Source organism: Myotis daubentonii, chromosome 10, assembly GCF_963259705.1.
Source record: "Myotis daubentonii chromosome 10, mMyoDau2.1, whole genome shotgun sequence".
NCBI classification, from domain to species: domain Eukaryota; kingdom Metazoa; phylum Chordata; class Mammalia; order Chiroptera; family Vespertilionidae; genus Myotis; species Myotis daubentonii.
Window position 1 is genome coordinate 58932206 of NC_081849.1, and position 18886 is coordinate 58951091.

The window sequence follows — 18886 nt, forward strand, 5'->3', positions numbered from 1 at the left end:
GATGACATAAGTTGAAATGTCTCTTCCTTTTACCCCCTCAACTTCCTTTGGGGAAGAGGAGATTTAGGGAAGCAAAAATGGGGAGTGACAAGAAAGAAAAAATAAGTAGGTTTATTTCTAAACCTACATTATATTAACTTTATTGGTCTTCATGGTATGGAATTTTTAACGATATATTTCAATTGCTAATGATCTTTAAAAGAATTAGAAACAAAACTATACTTTTCAGAGCATAGTTTATACAATGATTTACTTACTACATTTTGAAGACTTTCCCATAGCTTGCTATAGTTTGAATGCATTTATGAAAGTAGTCATCCATGCCTGTTATAACTATATTGTGTAAATGTTGTTAATTATACTAAGTAATTTATCTGCTTTTTGCCTGATTTACAATGACATTTACATGGGAAATTTGTGTGTTGTAAGAATTATTTGCCTCATATAATTATGGTGTAAGTACTCAATAGCTTAGTAGAGGTATCCCTGGGATGGGTTTATATAATATTCGTGTTATATCTACACTATAGGGCAAGATAGAAAGTTGAGTGGAAATCCTGTCCAAATGATATATCTCTGCTAATCAGTATAAACATTCTACTCTCACTGAAAGTGTTTTGAGAAGCTTAACCATAAGAAATTCATGACTTAAAATGTTTGTTCTTTTCTCTTTTTGAGACATTAGAAAAATTCAGAAATGCATTAAACAGTTTTTATTGCTGATATATGGTACATACATGCAATGATAACTTGTGAGCCTTTTTTAAAAATCACAAGTTTATGTCAGTATCTTTTACTTTTTTCCTAAGATTTTTAAAATTTGATTTTTAGAGAGAGAGGGAAAGAGAAGAACATTAATGTTAGAGTAACATCAATCAGCTGCCTCATATATGCCCCCTACTGGGGATAGAGCCCAACACCTGGGCATGTACCCCCGACCGGGAACCAGCAACCTTTCTGTGCATGGGATGACCCTCAACCAACTGAGCCACACTGGCCACAGCTCTTTTGCTTTTTTTGTTATTGGAAGAAAAAAATGGCTTCTAAAATAGAATTTTCTTCATAAATGCAAAAGAAAAGAAAAGTAAGAGTGTATTGGTAATTTTCTTCTGAGCTTGTTTTAAGTTAAAGTATTACTACAGATTTTCCTGTAAAGTAAAACTATGACCAGTGAAAACAAAACACACCTCAATTACTTGGCTATATGTATGATTTTTGAAGTGTTCTGACCACTGCCTATTTAAATGATGGGCAACTCTCAAGTCGCGCCACCATCTAAATGATATACAGAAATCTTCTGAAGTATCTTCAGGCATTTTTATGGCGAGATCACTGCCCCCAGACCAATGACATTTTCCTTTGAATTCCTTTATTGCTACAGTATTAATAGAATAGCATCATGTCTAATAGTTCCTATTTTAACTAGAATTATAGTATCTTTTCTAATACCTATATTTCTCATATTCATTCTTCCAGGTCCATGTGAGCAGGAATTTAAAGAAACCTTTCTTCATTCAGTACTTATTTGAATTAAATAGTGGTCTGTGCTTCTATCCATTTAGCAAATCATATTGAGTTCTTGCTTTGTGCCAGGCACTATTTTAGGCACACCAAGAAAACAACATTCAGTGTCCTCATAGAGCTTACAGTGTGGGGAGCGGGGGAGTGCGATATTCCAGTCAACAGTCAGGCACCATGTTAAGTATTAGGATAGAAGACATGAGGGAAGGAGCTTGTTTTCTTTGAGGAAATAAGACTTGAGACTTGTTTGGTTACTTCTCAGATTGTCTTGTCCGTTTTACATCTTTTTTGTTTTTACCTTTCTCTTTTTCTTTCTCTCTCTCCCTCTCTCTTTTTTTCTTATACATACTCGGTGATAAATATTTTATACATTCCTGTGACTGGACACGAGCCAACACTTAAAAAAAAAAGTCACGTAAATCATGAGATGATATCTTATATATGTCAAGGTTCACTCCAGATATAAGTATTTATTATATATTTATTACTGTGATACTTAGGCATTTTGACATGAGAGCTATTTTATCATAATAAAAATATATTTAAGACACGACCAGTAAAGGGCAGGCCAAGCAGATGTCCTGTGCTGCCCTTATTCAAACAGGTAGATATTATATCTGACAAGCAAGGCATGAATACAATTTGGCTCAAATGCTGGAACAGAGCAAATGGAAAGCTTTCATTAAGTTTTAGAAGAGAATTTTATCCTTTATGTGAGTAGTATCTGTTATATTCCTTTTCTTGACATAATTTCTAACGTAAATGTTATATATTCTCTATAAGCCCTCATGATTCATACCCACTCCTTGTCCTCAGTAATCCATCCACAGCAGCCCGAGGGAGTATATTCTTTCATGCCTGTGGTCACATATAAACAGAGCATGTGTATGTATGGGTGTTACTTTTTTTTATTATTAAGTGTTCCTGAACTCAGTCCTAAAATAAAGCTATTTTGTGTACTGTTGAGCAAAGTGTATATTTTCCCAAAAAGATTAATTTGAAGAGCAACTATTAGACATATACATTCCAAAAGGTTTACATTTCTGAGTCACACTTCATATTATCTAACAAGTAAACACTTCATATTAGCTTTATTTTAATAAAGGTAATTCTATCCATGGCTTACTTGTCGGCCTGCAGACTGAAGGGTCCCAGGTTCGATTCTGGTCAAGGGCATGTACCTTGGTTGCAGGCACATCCCCACCCAGTAGGGGGTGTGCAGGAGGCAACTGATCGATGTTTCTCTCTCATCGATGTTTCTAACTCTCTATCCCTCTCCCTTATTCTCTGTAAAACATCAGTAAAATATATTAAAAAGATAAAAAGAAACTTAATTTAAACAGGTTTAGGTATGTTGACCAAGGTGACAGGGCTAGCAGGTGACAGAGCTGAAATTGGACATAGGATGTATGTCACAACAGTCTGTGCTTCACCTGGATTTGTGCTTCTGATTTTAGTGTTGTTCCTGTCACCAAGCAGGAGACAAGGTTTTCCTAATTTCATTTTTGCCAAAAAGTAGAAGACTTATAATTAAAAATAAGCCAAACAAACAAAAAGGAAGGTCGTCTTTTTTTTTTTTTTTTTTTTTTTTTTTTGGTGTTTGGGTTTGTCAGAATGAAGAAATCCCATTTCCTTGCCTTGCTTCCCAACTTTCCATGCATTGCCCTCCATCTTGGAAGGTTTTGTTGTCATTGTTACTGGTTTATTTATGGACCTGTTGGTAGGACATTCAGATATCCTGTTGGCTTATAATGCTTTCCAACAGTGCAATGGGAGTGCAGTGCAGAGCCAACTGCCGCCGGGCCAGGCTGCATTCCTCTCCTGCGCGTTGTAACGTTGACATTTTTTAAGCGTGGGCAAACATCTCGCAGTCATCCTGAGCAAACCCGGAGTTGAAGGTCTACTGACTTCATCATGCTCAACTGAAATGCACATGTTGGCATCTCATCCATGGGTAGTTGGAAAATGCCTTGTTTTAAGTTCTGAAAAATGGATGAGCAGAAACTTAAACTGGGCTTTCATTTAGGAAAGTAGGCCTTACTGTTGTCAGGTTTAATTTCTCTCTATCCCTTTGACAGCTTGTTTCCATGCAGCGTCTTTAATCACCATTTTCGGATTACATTCTGCCCCTCAGATGGATAGTATGTCCAAAAACGTTAGGTAGCACTGAAAGGCAGGCTTAATTTTATAACAGTACAAAGGCACCTAGGTTATTTATCTATCTCTAGAAGTTTATAAGAGAAACTTTGACTTTACCCTTAAATAGATGCTTTTTTGACATGATTAGCTCAATGTAAATAGATCTGTGTAGGTATGTAATCGGCTTAAAAAAACAACAACAACAAAAAAAAACACCACTTAGGCTGCAATACCAGCTTACATCAGCATAGAAAATTCATATAGAGGCATTTCACTATATAATTACAAGTGGATGGTTTATAATATACAGAAGATGGCTTGTTGCTTTATTATTCGATGTGATGAAATCCTGTGTTTGTAAAAGAAACTAAATGACCGTTTCAGGGGATTAATGTGTAACATTCATACACGTCCCCTGTGCTGCATTCATAACTCGAAGATGCAGGGAAGGACCTTGACCTTTCCTCTTCACTCCGCACTGTTAATCTAGGCAGAGACTCTGTTACTGAATGAGAAAAACAATAGTTGGACATGACTATGAGGTAAGAAAATAGGAGAAAGAAACATATCTGGGGAATTAAACCATGCGAGTAGTTTGACTGATGTTGATTCCAGGGAGTTCAAAGGGAGAGGGAAGCTAAATAATTTGGTTGTTTCCCAACCTTGACAAGTAGTTTCATTGGACAGAATGAAATAATTAAATCTTAACTAAAGAATTTTTAATATAGCTAAGTGATTTGTGGACATGAAAACCACCAATGTGTAGCTCTCTCCTTGTTGCAGATTTTGGTTACTTATAAGTTCTTGATTATAGATTCCCCCCCCCCTCTATCCTTCTTCCCTTTCTCTAAATAGTTATGAAATCTGAGGAATTATAGTGACCCTGAAATGTCAGATGGCCTAGAGTATTCCCATTCTTTCTGGCAGAATTGCATCCAGGGCTGTGCTCCCATAGCCTGAATGTAGCATTACTCGCTTGCTATCAATTTAGCTGTATCAGCCAGCAATAAAAATTCAGTTCTACAAAATAATTCCTGGCATGGAATAATTTATGATGTTCCACGGAGATTTATTAGCAATCATTATGCTGCACACTGAAAATGAAAATAAAGAAAGCATGTTCTTTCCCTGAATGGGCTCACAGACCTGCAGACAGACAATTCTATTCAGAGATAGTTCTACATAATATATAGCTTATTTTAATAGCAAGATCAGGAATGTGTGATATCTTTTCCAAGAGAGGTTTCTGGTATCCCATAGAATGATTTATTAGTTTTGCATCTTTGGTCAAAATGTCGAACCTCTTTGTCCAATAATTCTCTAATCTGTCCATTTTAGAGGTAGCTGGTGAGGCTCACCCAAGAGAGTGTACTGAAAGTGCTTTGTAAACATAATAAGCAGTACTGAAATCCTAACTCAGTATTTATATTCTTATATACAACTAAAATTTCTTTTTTTAAATTGATTGATTGATGAGAGAGAGAGAGAGAGAGAGAGAGAGAGAGAGAGAGAGAGAGAGAAGAAACATCGTTTTATTTTTCGACTTATTTATGCATTCATTTGGTTGCTTCTTGTATGTTCCGTGACCAGGAATTGAATCAGAAACCTTGGCATAAAGGGGCCATGCTCTAACCAACTGAGCTACCCAGCCAGGGACTAATAGTCCTATTTTTCTTATTCTGTTAATGGAGATGATTGTCTGGAAGGACTAGACTATTTCCAAGGCACACATTTCCCACTCGCTTCAATATTGCATCAAGCTTTGTTGTCAACCAAACCACTAAATTTTATTCCAGTTTTCTCTTACATCTTTGTATTCATCATACAGCCGACTTTGTTTTCTCTTTGGAACAATATTATGATTAGTCATTGGATTTTTATTGAGGTATAATTTACACACAGTAAAATTTATTCCTTTTGCTGTACAGTTTAGTGAGTTTTGACAAATGCGTATTATCATATAATTACCACAATCAAGATGCAGAACAGGTCCCTCAGCTTCCAAAATTCCCTCTGCTCGCCTTTGTGGTCAGTCCCTACCCCTACCTCCAACCCCTGGCAAGGTAGTTGAATTTATTAAGGAACATATAAAAATGTCACAATTTTGAGGATGATGTGTTTTGAAAGCATGCAGACATCAGTCCTATCTGATCTAAACTGCGGAATGTTCAATCAAGAAGGGACCTAAGGGGTTATTTATGGTGGCCTCTAGCTGACAGTCATAGACTCTGTCTAGTCCATTGAACTGCTGTCTTTGACCCACCTGATGTCTTAACAGCATTTGAATTTTTGGTAAATCTTTAAAAGTAGAAATATTTCAAATATAATTCTGGATTTCTGGCATCGTTTGAAAAATTAAAAAGCCTTGCCATTCTGGGCACACATTTCCACGTGGCAGTTATCACCTGGCGCTTACTCTTGGTTGTCGATATTAAATAAGATTTGCAGAGCTGTCCAGTTTACCAAGAAAGGGATTGACCAATGGGGGGAAAGGGAAATGTTCACAAGTCACGTGATAGGAAGATCGTTGACTTTGAGATCTTGTCTGTCCTGAGACAGTTCACAATCTCCAAGGATTAGGAAAAAGATAAATTAATAAGAATGCCTTTACTTGCTGTGGCTCTATTCATTATCCTTAAAGAGCAAAAAAAGAAAACTTTGAAAGAAAGAGTACTTTCAGCTGAAAATCAGAAAAGAGATTATCAGGAAAATTCTGTTATCAACACTAATAAAAGAGAAAAATGGTAATTGGCGTACGACGATACCCTTTTCATTGGCTAATCAGGGCTATATGCAAATTAACTGCCAACTAAGATTGGCAGTTAACTGCCAACAAAATGGCGGTTAATTTGCATATGTAGGCACAATGCAGGGAGGCAAAAGGGAAAGCAGGAAGAAGCCCCCTGCCACTGACAGTGATCGGAAACCCAGGGGGGAGCTAAGAGCTGGGGGGCAGGGCAAAGGCGGCCCTGGGGCCGCCTTTGCCCTGCCCCCCAGCCATGATCGGAGAATCAGGCGCCTTTTCCGCCCTGGCCAGTGATAGCAGGAAGTAGGGGTGGAGCCAGCGATGGGAGCTGGGCACGGTCGAAGCTGGCAGTCCCAGGAGCTAGGGGTCCCTTGCCTGGGCCTAAAGCGGAGCCCACGATCGCAGGGCTGCTGCAGCTGCGGGTCCCCGCTGCCCGGGCCGGACGCCTAGGCCAGAGGCATCAGGCCTGGGCTGGGGGCAGAACCAGTGATGGGGGGAAATGAGGGTCCCTTGCCTAGGCCTGACGCCTCTGTCAGAGGCGTCAGGCCTGGGCAAGGGGCCGATCCTGCGATTGGAGGGTGATGGGGGTCAACACCTGAGGGTTCCCAGTATGTGAGAGGGGGCAGGCTGGGCTGAGGGACACTCCCCCCACACACACACCCAGTGCACGAATTTCGTGCACCGGGCCCCTAGTGTAATATAAAAGAACATAAAATTACACAGTGCTGTAACAGAAGGAAAAAGAAGTCCTCTGTGTTTCAGTTAAGAGGAACCCCTAATAGTTCTTGTTCTCTTGTTGAGGATTTCATGTTCTGAAAGGCCGATCTTCCCGTTTCCATTTTTGCCCACCTCCATTCAATCTTCCGTAGTGGCCAGGGTGATCGTTTACAAATGCAAATCAAATTATGCCAAAGGCTTGCTGAAGACTCCCCAGTGGCTCCTTACTGCTTCTGGGATGAAATGCAAACATCTTAGACCTACTAGGCTGTCCTGATCTGTCTCTTGTCCCCCAAGTGACCTCATCTCCTACTGCCTTCCCTTACTTACTGAGCTCCAGCCACACTGGCCTCCTCTCCTGTCTGCAGGGAATCTCCTTCCACCTCCAGGAGTTGTGCTGTATGGAAGGTTCAACCTCCAGCCTTTTCATGACTTGATCTTGGTATGGGAGTCTCTCTCAGCTCATGAGTCAACCTCTTGAGAGAAGCTTTTTCTACACAGACAGATTAAACACAGGCACACCCCCCATCATTCTCTAGCACATGAAGTTCCAGTCTTCAGTTGCTCATTTTCTGTTTACTCCACTGAGAGTTTGCCTAATGCTCCTCTCTCTTCCCAGGGCCTGGCATATATAAGTGCTCAATAAAAATTGTTGAATGAATGAAAGAATGAGTGGTTAACTTTCTCAATCTAGCTGAGAGGAGGAAATTTTCATTCTCCTCCACAGAAGTTAATACTCATTTAAGTTATTTAAATATTAGGATGTTTTGAGAGCCATAGAAAGGATATTTAAATTCCAGGTATTGTTTTTAGACAATCATTTAGAGTTATAAACAAGTTTTTATTAAGAATTTACTTGGTTCCTAGATTAATTTTATGTACCTTCAATATTGGTAAGAAAGGATGTTTTTCAGTTTAAAAATTTAATTTATGTGAATAAGGAACCAATATATGGAAAATCTTTCTCTCTTGTTACTTAATTTTGGATCTCCTGGTTATTTTCCTAACATGCACAGAAGCTGCATAGCATGGCGTATTCTGGCTGGAAGCAGAGTTCTCCTCTAAGTAGACCTCTAGATTTGAAAGCCCTCCAAGCTCTGCATGTTGTTTTTGAGAACATTTGGTGTATACCGAATCTGTTTGTGAATTGAGACCGAATTTTATCCTTATTTTTAAATCTAGTTTCCTTGGAGCTTAAGGGGAAGATTTTATTTTCCAAAAGAAGAATTTTACATTTATTTAAAATTAAAAAAAAAAACAAAACAAAATATGTGCTATTGCCACGCTCCAAGTAAAATCTGCCTTAAAATCTGAGGCAAAATAAGAAAGCATTGAGTTGGGGTAAAGGTCATTTTACATAGTTTAATAATCAATTTCAAACTTGTGCTTAATGATTTGTTGATAATTTCAGAAAATCAGATATCTATCAGAAACAGATTTACTCCCTATACACTCCTGTTCTTAGTTACCATTCCAAATCTGAACATATTTGTGGGGACATGAAGGATTTCTGTGGCAAAAGTTAAAAAACAGAATTTAAAGGTATTTTATTCAAAAACACTTATGCTTGTTGACCTCTAGACTTTTATCAAATAGTGTGCCTTACACCGAGATGAGCTTAATGGGTTAACGTGTAAAGATTAGCAGCACAGCCTTTAAATATGTAATGAATTATACAGCATTTGCCAATAGAACATATGATGTTCAACATGGAATATAAGACATTTAAATTATGGACTTGCTATGGATATGATCACCTTAGGGGTTGATAAGAATTGAAGGGTTGAGTTATAATGTCTGGAGTGTTAGACATTTGGATAAATCATGCAATCTGGCCTACAGACTATCTGCGTGAGTGTGTACACATGTGTGTGTCCCAAATCCAGAATGGTCAAAGGATGATGGCATTCTTACTGTTCATACAGTTGCTGGACACTAGCATGGAGAACACAGAGCCACACTGACAGATGAGTAACGACACAGATAAAAGGGGCAGGAGAAGCTGTACAGCCATCACGTTCTTCATCTCAGCTGGGTTCCCACCAAAGTAACTCACCTGGTGTCAGACAAATGACACGTGGTGTCTCACCCATGGGGCCTCAGCTGAGATGCACACGGGCTCGCCCATTTATCTGCCACGCAGATGGTTCGTCTTGTGTTCTCTCGCCAGCAAGGCAACAGCTCAGCTTTGCTGAGGGATCACCTCCAGATGTTCAACCAAAGAGAGACCCTGCCACCCCACTGAGAGTAAGCAGACACCCCCTCCCTGCAGCTGGGGCCACTCAGCGACAGTACAAATTCGAAAAATCACCATCTTGGTAATGGTCACGTTTGTAGTTCGAAACCACATAGAACACACCATTGTCTGAGTGCTGACTTTCTTAGTAAGTAGTCAGAAGCTTACAAATAGTACCAAGTTATCTTTTATTTTAAGTATCTTAAATAAGTCAGAGCTGGCAGGCAGGTTTTCTGTAACTTTTGCTTGTAGCTTTCCCTTGCTGATGTCACTTGCTAATTTTTCCACACGGGCCAATGTGACTGTTTAAACAAAAACAGCCTTTGTCAAATACCTAAAATAAAGAAGTGCAGGCTAACACCTTCTACGCCTTTATGTTTTGCCATGCCAGCTGCAAGAGGTCCCAGGTATCTATGTTACATTTCGTGAAACTTAACAAAGAGCACATTTTATTCCAGCGAAGGTGAAATAGTGATAGTTACATATTGTTCACATCAGCATTGGAGTTTGTTTCATAACCTGGGAAGAAAAGTGTCAAAGCATTGCTACCGAATATTAAGTTTTCGAATATTTATGAAAAAGACAACTAAGGAAAAATGGGGGTAAATCCTAGATTTTTTTTGACCCAGGCAATTGGGTAACACTTCACTCAAATGAGAAAATAGGTGACGGATACGTTGGAGTGGGATGGGAATGAAGATGATCTTTGAACGATTTAAAGTTTGTGGTGCCTATTCGATATTCCAGATCTAAGCAAAGACGTGAAGCACGCAGCGGAACATGCAAGTTTGGAGCTTGGCGGAGACCTTGGAATTGTATTTATATTCATTCCGTTGTCATCAGAATATAGTTGTTTCAGAGGAGAGTGCCGAGTGGAAGGGTGTAAACATGTCTAGGTTTCTACTCGTCTTTGGAGATGATTCGGTTTTTCTTGGGCATGAAGTGTCTTCCTTATAAAATAAGGACTTGAAAAATGTTATAAAACTTCCAGCACCAACATTATGTACATAAATGATCTTCATGCATAAGTGGCTGTTTTATGTCAAGAAACATTTCTTTTTTACAAGCCATGCAGCGGTCACCAACCTTTCGGACCTCAGGGACCACCAGCGGTCCACGGACAACTGGTTGGCAACCGCTGCGGTGGTCTGCCCTTACAAGAGGAGCCTTTTGCCATTCGGACTTCTTGTGCAGTTAGCACCGCATCATTCATTCTGGGAGTTTTCTGCCTGGGGTTTCCTTCAGAGCGTCGGAGTCAGGGGAACGGCTGGGAAGAGTGGCATTGTTTCCAGGTTGCACTTTAAAGATGCTACACACAGTTTCCTCTGCGTATCCCTGTCAGTGAGGTTGTACAGACTGATCCAACTTGATTCATGGATGAGATGATGTGGTTTCTGAGCACTTCAGTGACCTCAGAAATATAATCACAGGTCAAATTTTAGAAGGTTTTCAGTTAAAATGCACATATGGTATATTCTGTGAACACTCAGTGTTTTGTCAGTATTAGAGATTTTCTTGGGCATACTTGCTTTCTATGGGAAATTACATTCCAGTAAATTCACACAGTTTGTCTGGCCTTTGGCTGCACCAACACTAGTAATATTAATCTCTTATTTCAAAGGTGTCTTGTTTTTCTTTCTAAAATGCTTCACCCTCACCGACCTGTATTAATATTCTATTTAAATTGCCAATAGCTTGGACATTCGTGCAGTCATTCTTGACTTTTGTAACAAGAATGATTTCAGTCAAATAGTGTGGATGAAAGCCTGTCTGTTGTGAATTCTAAAGCAAATGGGAAAGGAAAAATAATGACAAGTGAGAAAACTCAAGGAGTTTTTACTGTGAAGTTCTAAGTGATGGTTTATGTTGGGGGGGCCTGGGAGTTTATGTAAGAGTGATGAAAATACTGAAAGTGTACAAAGGAGAACACTCCAGCAGAGGGGCAATGTGTGATGGAGGACAGAATGGATGATTGCAGGAGTGGAGAGATCCGGGGCATTAAGCCAATGGACTGGCTGGGACAGGAGTGCAGACATTGCTTTTATTGTAACAGGAGGAGGGTGAATGGGACAGTTGAGTTTCTCTTCCGATGCTTCTATTTTCTCAGTGAAATGAGAAACAAAGGTATCAGCAGGGAGTGAGGAAAAGTTCTGGATATTAGAAGTTTGAGGAGAGAGAAGGTCGTTTAAAACAGTCATTGGAAGAGTAGGGGTAAATTAACTAAATAAATGTTGTAGGGTTGCCAGGACCCATTTGAGGGTGATCGTGAAATTGAGGAGAAACACTCAGCAGTTTATTTGTTCATTTGTTTCCTAGCTTACTCAGCTGCTTAGGTTTGGGAAAGATTTATTATTAACCCAGGTTAGAAGTCCTAATTTTGAAAAGAGAGGGAGTTAAAGATAAGGTAAGGGAGTGAGTTTTAATGATGGGGAATGGGACCTCATCCAGCAAGGAGGGAAGTGAGGGAATGAGGGGAGGAGGTGATGGGCACTGAGAATGGGGTTGGCTCCGTAGTTTTTGGGACCCTCCAGGTTGGAGTCAGAATGGTTACCGTAAGAATATTCTGAGGATGAACCAGAGCAAAGGAGTAATGTTTGAAATTGAGAGTTAGGTGAGTGTTGAGTTACAGATGAGGGCAAGTCTAGGGTGTGATCCTGAGTTGGGAGCTGAGGTACAGCAGAGGGCAAGGCCACTGGAGCTGAGGAGGGCAAGGCACTGAGAGGCCATGTTGGAACTGGGAAGGAGAGGAAGAACAATACAGTAGTCTTCACTGAGCAGGTGGTATGTGTACCTTCCTCTTGGTTGTTAAATACTCCTGCAGTCAAGCATCCAGAGCTGGAGAGGATGCGGGCCACCCTTCAGTAAGCAGGGACTTGTGACAGGGCATTTCCTGGACAGTGTCCCAATGCTCTCTGGCTAACTTTTCACGCATGGCCCTCAGTTCCTGGGCTATGACCACACATATGATAGACGGGTTTTTTTCTCTCTTGTCCTCTTCACCTTTATTTCTACCCCTCACACACATAACTAACTACTCCTTTCCGTTGTCCTTCATCTTTCATGGCTCAGGCTAAACATAGCACTTCCTTGATGAAACCTTCCCTCACAATTCACATTCGACTCCATTCCAACTGGTACATACTCTTATAACACCCTCTGCTTTTCACTTTTTTTTCCTCATTTACCATACTTGAAAGCAAGAATGAGTTTAGTTATCAGTCTCTAATACACTACCTATGAGCTCCATGAGGGCAGGGCGACGGCTGTTTTCCCAGTGCTTAGAGTGGTCTCTTAAACGTAGTTGGCACTCAATAAACAGGTGTTGCAAAATGAATGAAAAGTCCCAATCGTTCTACCTACAGTGAAACTGAAGGGCTTCATCAGTGTGTGCAGGGCCTTTTGAGGTTTTTGCCTAAAGCGGTTACAACTCCCTTCAAAGTTGGAATACTTAGGTATTGTAACTCTAAAGCGTGTATTGAGTTTTAAAAATATAAGTAGGTGTGAGTGAGAGGTAAACTTGAATTTCACACAGAAAAGTCTGTATTCATGATTTTAGTGGTGGTATTCTGAATGTGCTGCTTATAACATAATTGGCATGTTGCTCACATGGGCACTGACTCAGCGGAAAACTAACCACTTTTGAAAACACAGTTCAAGACCTGTGTAGATGAGCAGTCAACAGACTTATTGTCAAATAAAACAAAAGGCCTAAGTGAGGTGAAATCATCTGAGGATTCCCTCCACCCCTATTATACCATGGTATTTTGCTATTGTTTAAATTAAATTAATGTTATCAGTTACCTTTTTTAATCAGTGAGCAGTTATTGCAGATTATGTATGATTTAATTTACAAGGTCTAGATAATAATTCTCAAATTAAAATATAATCCTTTGCTTCTTTCCTAATATTTAATTTCCCTTTGGATATGTTCATAAAACATTTTTAGTGCTGTCAAATTTTTTTAAGTTCTGCATATTTTTAAAGTTCAGGATTTCAAAATAAATATTTCTATGGTTTACAAGTATGTATAAAAAGGTGTTGCCCGGCCGGTGTGGCTCAGTGGTTGAGCATCAACCCATGAACCAGGAGATCACGATTCAATTCCCAGTCAGGGCACATGCCCCAATTTCAGGCTCCAGCCCCAGCGTGGGGAAGGGAGGGGGTGTGCACAGGAGGCAGCCAATTGATAATTCTCTCCTCATTGATGTTTATCTCTCTCTCTCTCCCTCTTCCTTCCTCTCTCTGAAATCAATAAAAATATATTTTAAAAAAAGAAAAGAAAGAAAGAAGGTGTTTTATCATTTGACCATTTAGGTATAGGACAATTAGATGGAGAAGGACTCCTAAGATGTGTGCTGTCTTTTATAGTGGTTGACATTTGTTGAAAAATGAGATTTTTGGAAAAATTTCAGTACCTCAGTACCTTTCCGTTATTTTCATTACATTTCCTAGTTTGGGTGGGTGGGGGGGGGAGGGGAGAAAGTCCAGGTTTCTTTGGATTAAATTGACTCAGTACAACCTGTCCTTGTGAACCTTTTATGATTTCCATAGAAAACGTTTATTATTTACCTCTTTTCCACCATTTTCTAAGTGTGTTAAAGAGTCGTTAGAAATCAAAGTGTATTTTGCTGCTCTGTTACCACCAAGAACGACTGAATTTTGAACCCCTCGACACTCTCTTCTAGCTGCTTTCGAAATCTATTGAACAACTGAAGCAACCAGGCAGGCACCTGGAGGAAGCGGAGGAAGAGCTGCAGGGGGACCAGGCGATGCAGGAAGACAGAGCGCCCTCTAGTGGCAACAGCACTAAGAGCGACAGCAGTGTTGGTGTGGAGGACACACTGGGACAAGTTGGGGCTGTGAAGGTCAAGGAGGAGCCAGTGGACAGTGATGAAGATGCTCAGATCCAGGAAATGGAATCTGGGGAGCAGGCTGCTTTTATGCAACAGGTAATAGGCAAAGATTTAGCTCCAGGATTTGTAATTAAAGTCATTATCTGAACATGAAATGCACTCCAGGTTTTGGTCAATGGATATAATTTCCTATCACTGAATAATTTGATTTTAGTGTTTAAGGGTTCTAATGTGTATATATCTATATAGAGGTCTCTCTCTGTACTGATCTCTGTATAGGTATCAAGGTTTCATTGAGATTTCACTGGCTAGGAAATACCTGCTACACTAATACGATACCACATAGTTATCCAAGTAACTAGCAGGCTTTAAATCCATCCTCAAGCCTGCCACATCAATTACGTCTAAGGAAAACGAACTCACTGTTGTTTTAGTTTCTCTGTTGAGATCAGTGACTGCTGGATAGTTTCCCAGTCTGATCAATGACACATTCTATTAGTTCTTGATTTCTTTTTGATATGTAGAATTCAGTTTTCCCAGCGTTGTACATAATGTATCATGCTACAGTCTTGAACACTGTTAAAGGTAGTCTGCCCCTTCCTTCCTCTCTCATTTCTGTTAAGTGAAATGTTCTGGTTACCATGCCAATAGTCCTAGGTTACTGTATAGATTGCAATTGAAAATATTAGGGCTAGAGGTGGTTTTAAATATATAAATGCAAAGTACAGCACTATTTTAAATATTACATGATGTCTCACCGAGCACTGCTCATTTTACTTTATCTTGTGTTATTTGATGACACTGTCTATCAAAAAAAGATCAAGTGAAGCAGATGCAAATGTTGTTAAGAACTAACGTGCAGCCCACAGGCCAGTCAGATGCCCTATTGTAGTATCTGCAATTATAGAAAACACAGCAACAGTAAGATTATCATCTAATATGAAGTCAAAATCACATTTAAAAGAAGCAATATGTAGTATCATATTTTATTATCATTATCCCTAGGATCTCTTAAGTATAATTCCATGATGACATGACAGACGCCATACCATTTTGGCAAAATTAGCAAAGTGGCCCTTAACAAAAGAACCTACTTGTACATAATGCACCTTTAGAAGGACTGTGTCCTTTGAAGTTATAAAATACAAACAACTTTGAAGGCAACAGAAGACTGTTTACTTAAGTCACTTCTTTGTCAGGTTCCTGCTGTTCTCCTACAGAAAACGGATTCTATGAGGCTGAGCAGGAAATGCCTTGTGGAAACAGGAAGTCCAAGTGATTCATGTGTTGGGGAATGTAGGGGGGAGAAACGGAGGATAGTGTTTTACTCTTTCTGTTTTTAAAGGGCACTCTATGAATTGATTTATTGTCTAAGAAAGTAACACCACAAGTAGGGAAATTGTTAAGGAAGCTTTTCACTGGAACATTTCCTTCAATACTCCTTTTTGATATGTTTACCTTGTTTTATAGGTTTACTTTTGTTAAGCTAGTTAAAGATTTGTCATATTAAGACCCCTTTAATATGAATAATCCAAATTGACCTAGAATCTTTGTGACTTTTTTTCCTATTAAAATATTTATATTTCTAAATCCGAGGTATTAAAAGGTGTAGTATCCTGTTTCAAAGGAGACATAGCAGTTTTGCCAAATGTAGACGTTGTACAATTGTATGTTACTGGCACGTGTTGTTTACATTTTGCTGTGACATTTAAAAATATTTCTTAAAAAAAGGTTACTGCTAAAGATACATTATCCTTTTTTAAAAAGTCGCCATTCAAATTAAATTAATATAACTAGAAGTTAGAAAGTTTAAAACTTTTCCATATAATGAAAAAAGACCTGATAATTTGACAAATAGCTATAACACTTCCTATTACCAACATATTTTGGTTAGTCTATTCCTTCAGATTAAAATGACTTTTTGTCAGTTATTTTGCATTAAAACATGGCATTCCTAAGATAAAATTGTATATTTTCTCCATCTCATAAATATACATTTTCTTTAAAGTCTTTTTTTCAATTTCATAAAAAAGGGATAGTGCATCTTTTAAAATACATTTTATTTGGGGAGGAACATGTGGCTGAGCAGACTTTTGTATAATATTACTTCAAAGATATGTAACGAAGAACAAAAAAAAAGCCTATTTTTTATAATGTCACTTGAGAGAGCTTCATCAGTACAGTTGGTGGACGTTAATTTGTTTGAATTTGATATTCTTTGAATTTAATCAAGAAACTACCTGGAACCAGTGAAAAGAAAAGCTGGACTTAAATAATCTTAGAGCTAATTGATAATTGTCTCTTTTAAAATCTACTGTATTTATTATAATTTACACCCTTGATGGTGATTTCTTGTTTTGTGTTGTAAATATATTGTTTGTATGTTTCTCTTCTTGCCTTCTGTTATAAGTCTCTTCCTTTCTCAAATAAAGTTTTTTTTAAAAGATCCCCTTTCATACATATGGCTTTGTGTAAATTTGATATCTAATCGAATTCGAAACTCATGCAGTAGGTGTCACATACCAAAACATATTGCCATTCTTCGTTGAAACAGAAAAACAAACATATTTTGAGTAGTTACTTCTATGCCATTAAAAATAATAAATCCAACAATAATGATTTTAAAGTATTTATGTCAGCCATGATCAAGTAGCAAATACAGGTAAAATTTGTTGCATTTTTAATACCCCAGTGTGGCCTTTTCCATGATATGTTATCATCTTGATGTCAATATAAAATTTTATGTAAATAGATGTCAATTCCTAACTTTTCTCAACTTAAAAAAGTTATTTTAATCAGATTAATGTAATCCCTTGAATATAACAAGCACTCAATAAATATGAATATAAATAATTTATCATGTATTATAACAGTACTATCTACTACAGTGAGAGTCTGACCTCTAAGTATAAAGTGACAGTACATAAATTTAAAGAGAAAGGAGTAATTAAATTACCTCACCTTATATGGAAATAATTATTTAATACGACTGTGAGAAATAAGGAGTCTGACTCAGGTAAAGGGAACTGGGCCAGACACATCCCCCAGGCCATGCCAGACCTTGTTCCTCTTCTGGTCAATTGCTAGCAAAACTTATTAGCCAATAGTTCATAATGTGTTGTTGTGCATTTGGTTCAATAGGTTAAAAATATTTGTTGTATTTTCTTTGATCCCCTTAACCTAACTAATAGTGTCATACAAATTAAAGTTACTCTAAGTCACAACAGTATTGCCCTAGATTGTTAAAAATACTGGAGCTAATATCATTGACTATTATAAAGTGGAATATCATTCCATAATGCCATACATTTGATAATTTGGTCAGAATTGTGGGAATATCTTCGGTATTAGTCATGCTTTCCTGAAAATTGCCTTTGGACTGTAAAATTACAAGATGAACTAGGTACAAGCCATCCTCAAAAAAGAGATGGAGGATTCAATTAGATAATGCTTTTATACTGTATGTTTGATTTCCAAAGTGTAAAGTGGCTATTTCAATAAAAAGCATCAGTCTCAGCTTTTCTGAAGAAAGTTTTTCTCTTTCCTGAAGAAAGTTTTTCTTCAGAAAAGTGGTTTTTGCCAGGACTCACAATAAATATACATTACATTTCCTTAGTGGAGGTGGCTGCTGAAATGGAGATTGCTGCTTTTCATAGATCTGAAAAAGATAGTCTTTAAGATATTTTTATGTTTCATCTTTCTTTTTTTCTAAAGGCTGTAATAGGAAGGAATTCAGACACTACACATTTTTTTGAAACCTAATACTCAACAGATATACTATAGACAACAGTGTTATTTTTGATGTGGCATTTCTTTGTGATATTTTTTCATTACTGGAAATATGCAATTGTGGGTATATAATTGTAGGCTGACGATGATAAATAATCAAGGTCTTCAAATTATAACCAATTATAATCAGGAACTCAGAGATGCAAGGGAAGGATTTTGAGAGGTAGGTTACCATTCCTTTCATAATCAATAATTTTAAAGGGAAAGAATGGGAGAGCAGTCAAGCAAATAAAACAGGATATTAGGAATGTGACTTTTCAGAACCTGCTGATTTCAGAACCTATTCTTATTGTATAAAAAAAAAACAAAGAACAAAACAAAACAAAAAAACAACTTCTTAAAGGCTTATAAACTGTAGCGTTTAGACAATGCAAATTTGGGGGATCATCTTGATTTACAAAAAGACTTTTAATTAAATTTTAACTATTGCAAACATACAATGTACCACATTCTGTTTTAAGTATCTTACATCTGTTAACTAAGTCCTCAGAACAACCTTATGGGTAGGTATTATTGTCCCATTGTAGAGTTGAGGGTACTGGGTCACAGAGAAGTTAAGGTCAAGGTCACCCAGCTAGTGACACTCTAGCTCTCATTCGTACCCAGAAACCCAGGCACTAGAATCCCTGTTCTCAAACTTCACCATCACACTGTATTGTGTAACATCCTTTCCATGTCCAAGTTTATTAGTACATTACCCTCCCCCCCTTTCTCTGTCCATCAGCATTTTCAAACTGTTTTGAATCAGTTTTCTCTTTTAATCATTGCTGTAATTTAGGAGATTAGCACTCTTATTTTTTCCTAATTCATAGATGAGAAATCTAATTATTGTAAACATTTATGCTCAATTTTTAGAATCGTGAAAATTTGTGAGTTTATCTTTTC

The 18886-nt window shown here is 38.0% G+C and overlaps 1 protein-coding gene across 3 annotated transcripts in view; it reads left to right on the forward strand.

Moving 5' to 3' along the window:
* Positions 1–18886, forward strand: part of HDAC9 (histone deacetylase 9) — an 841916-nt gene that overhangs the window by 511571 nt on the left and 311459 nt on the right. For 2 of the 3 annotated variants that reach the window (XM_059712493.1, XM_059712492.1), the window contains one exon: positions 14045–16668. In XM_059712493.1, coding sequence (XP_059568476.1) covers positions 14045–14359 — 315 coding nt within the window. In that variant the 3' untranslated portion in view covers positions 14360–16668. Of the gene's footprint in view, positions 1–14044; positions 16669–18886 lie in introns of those variants that run through there. The other variant, XM_059712491.1, reaches the window with a different exon arrangement.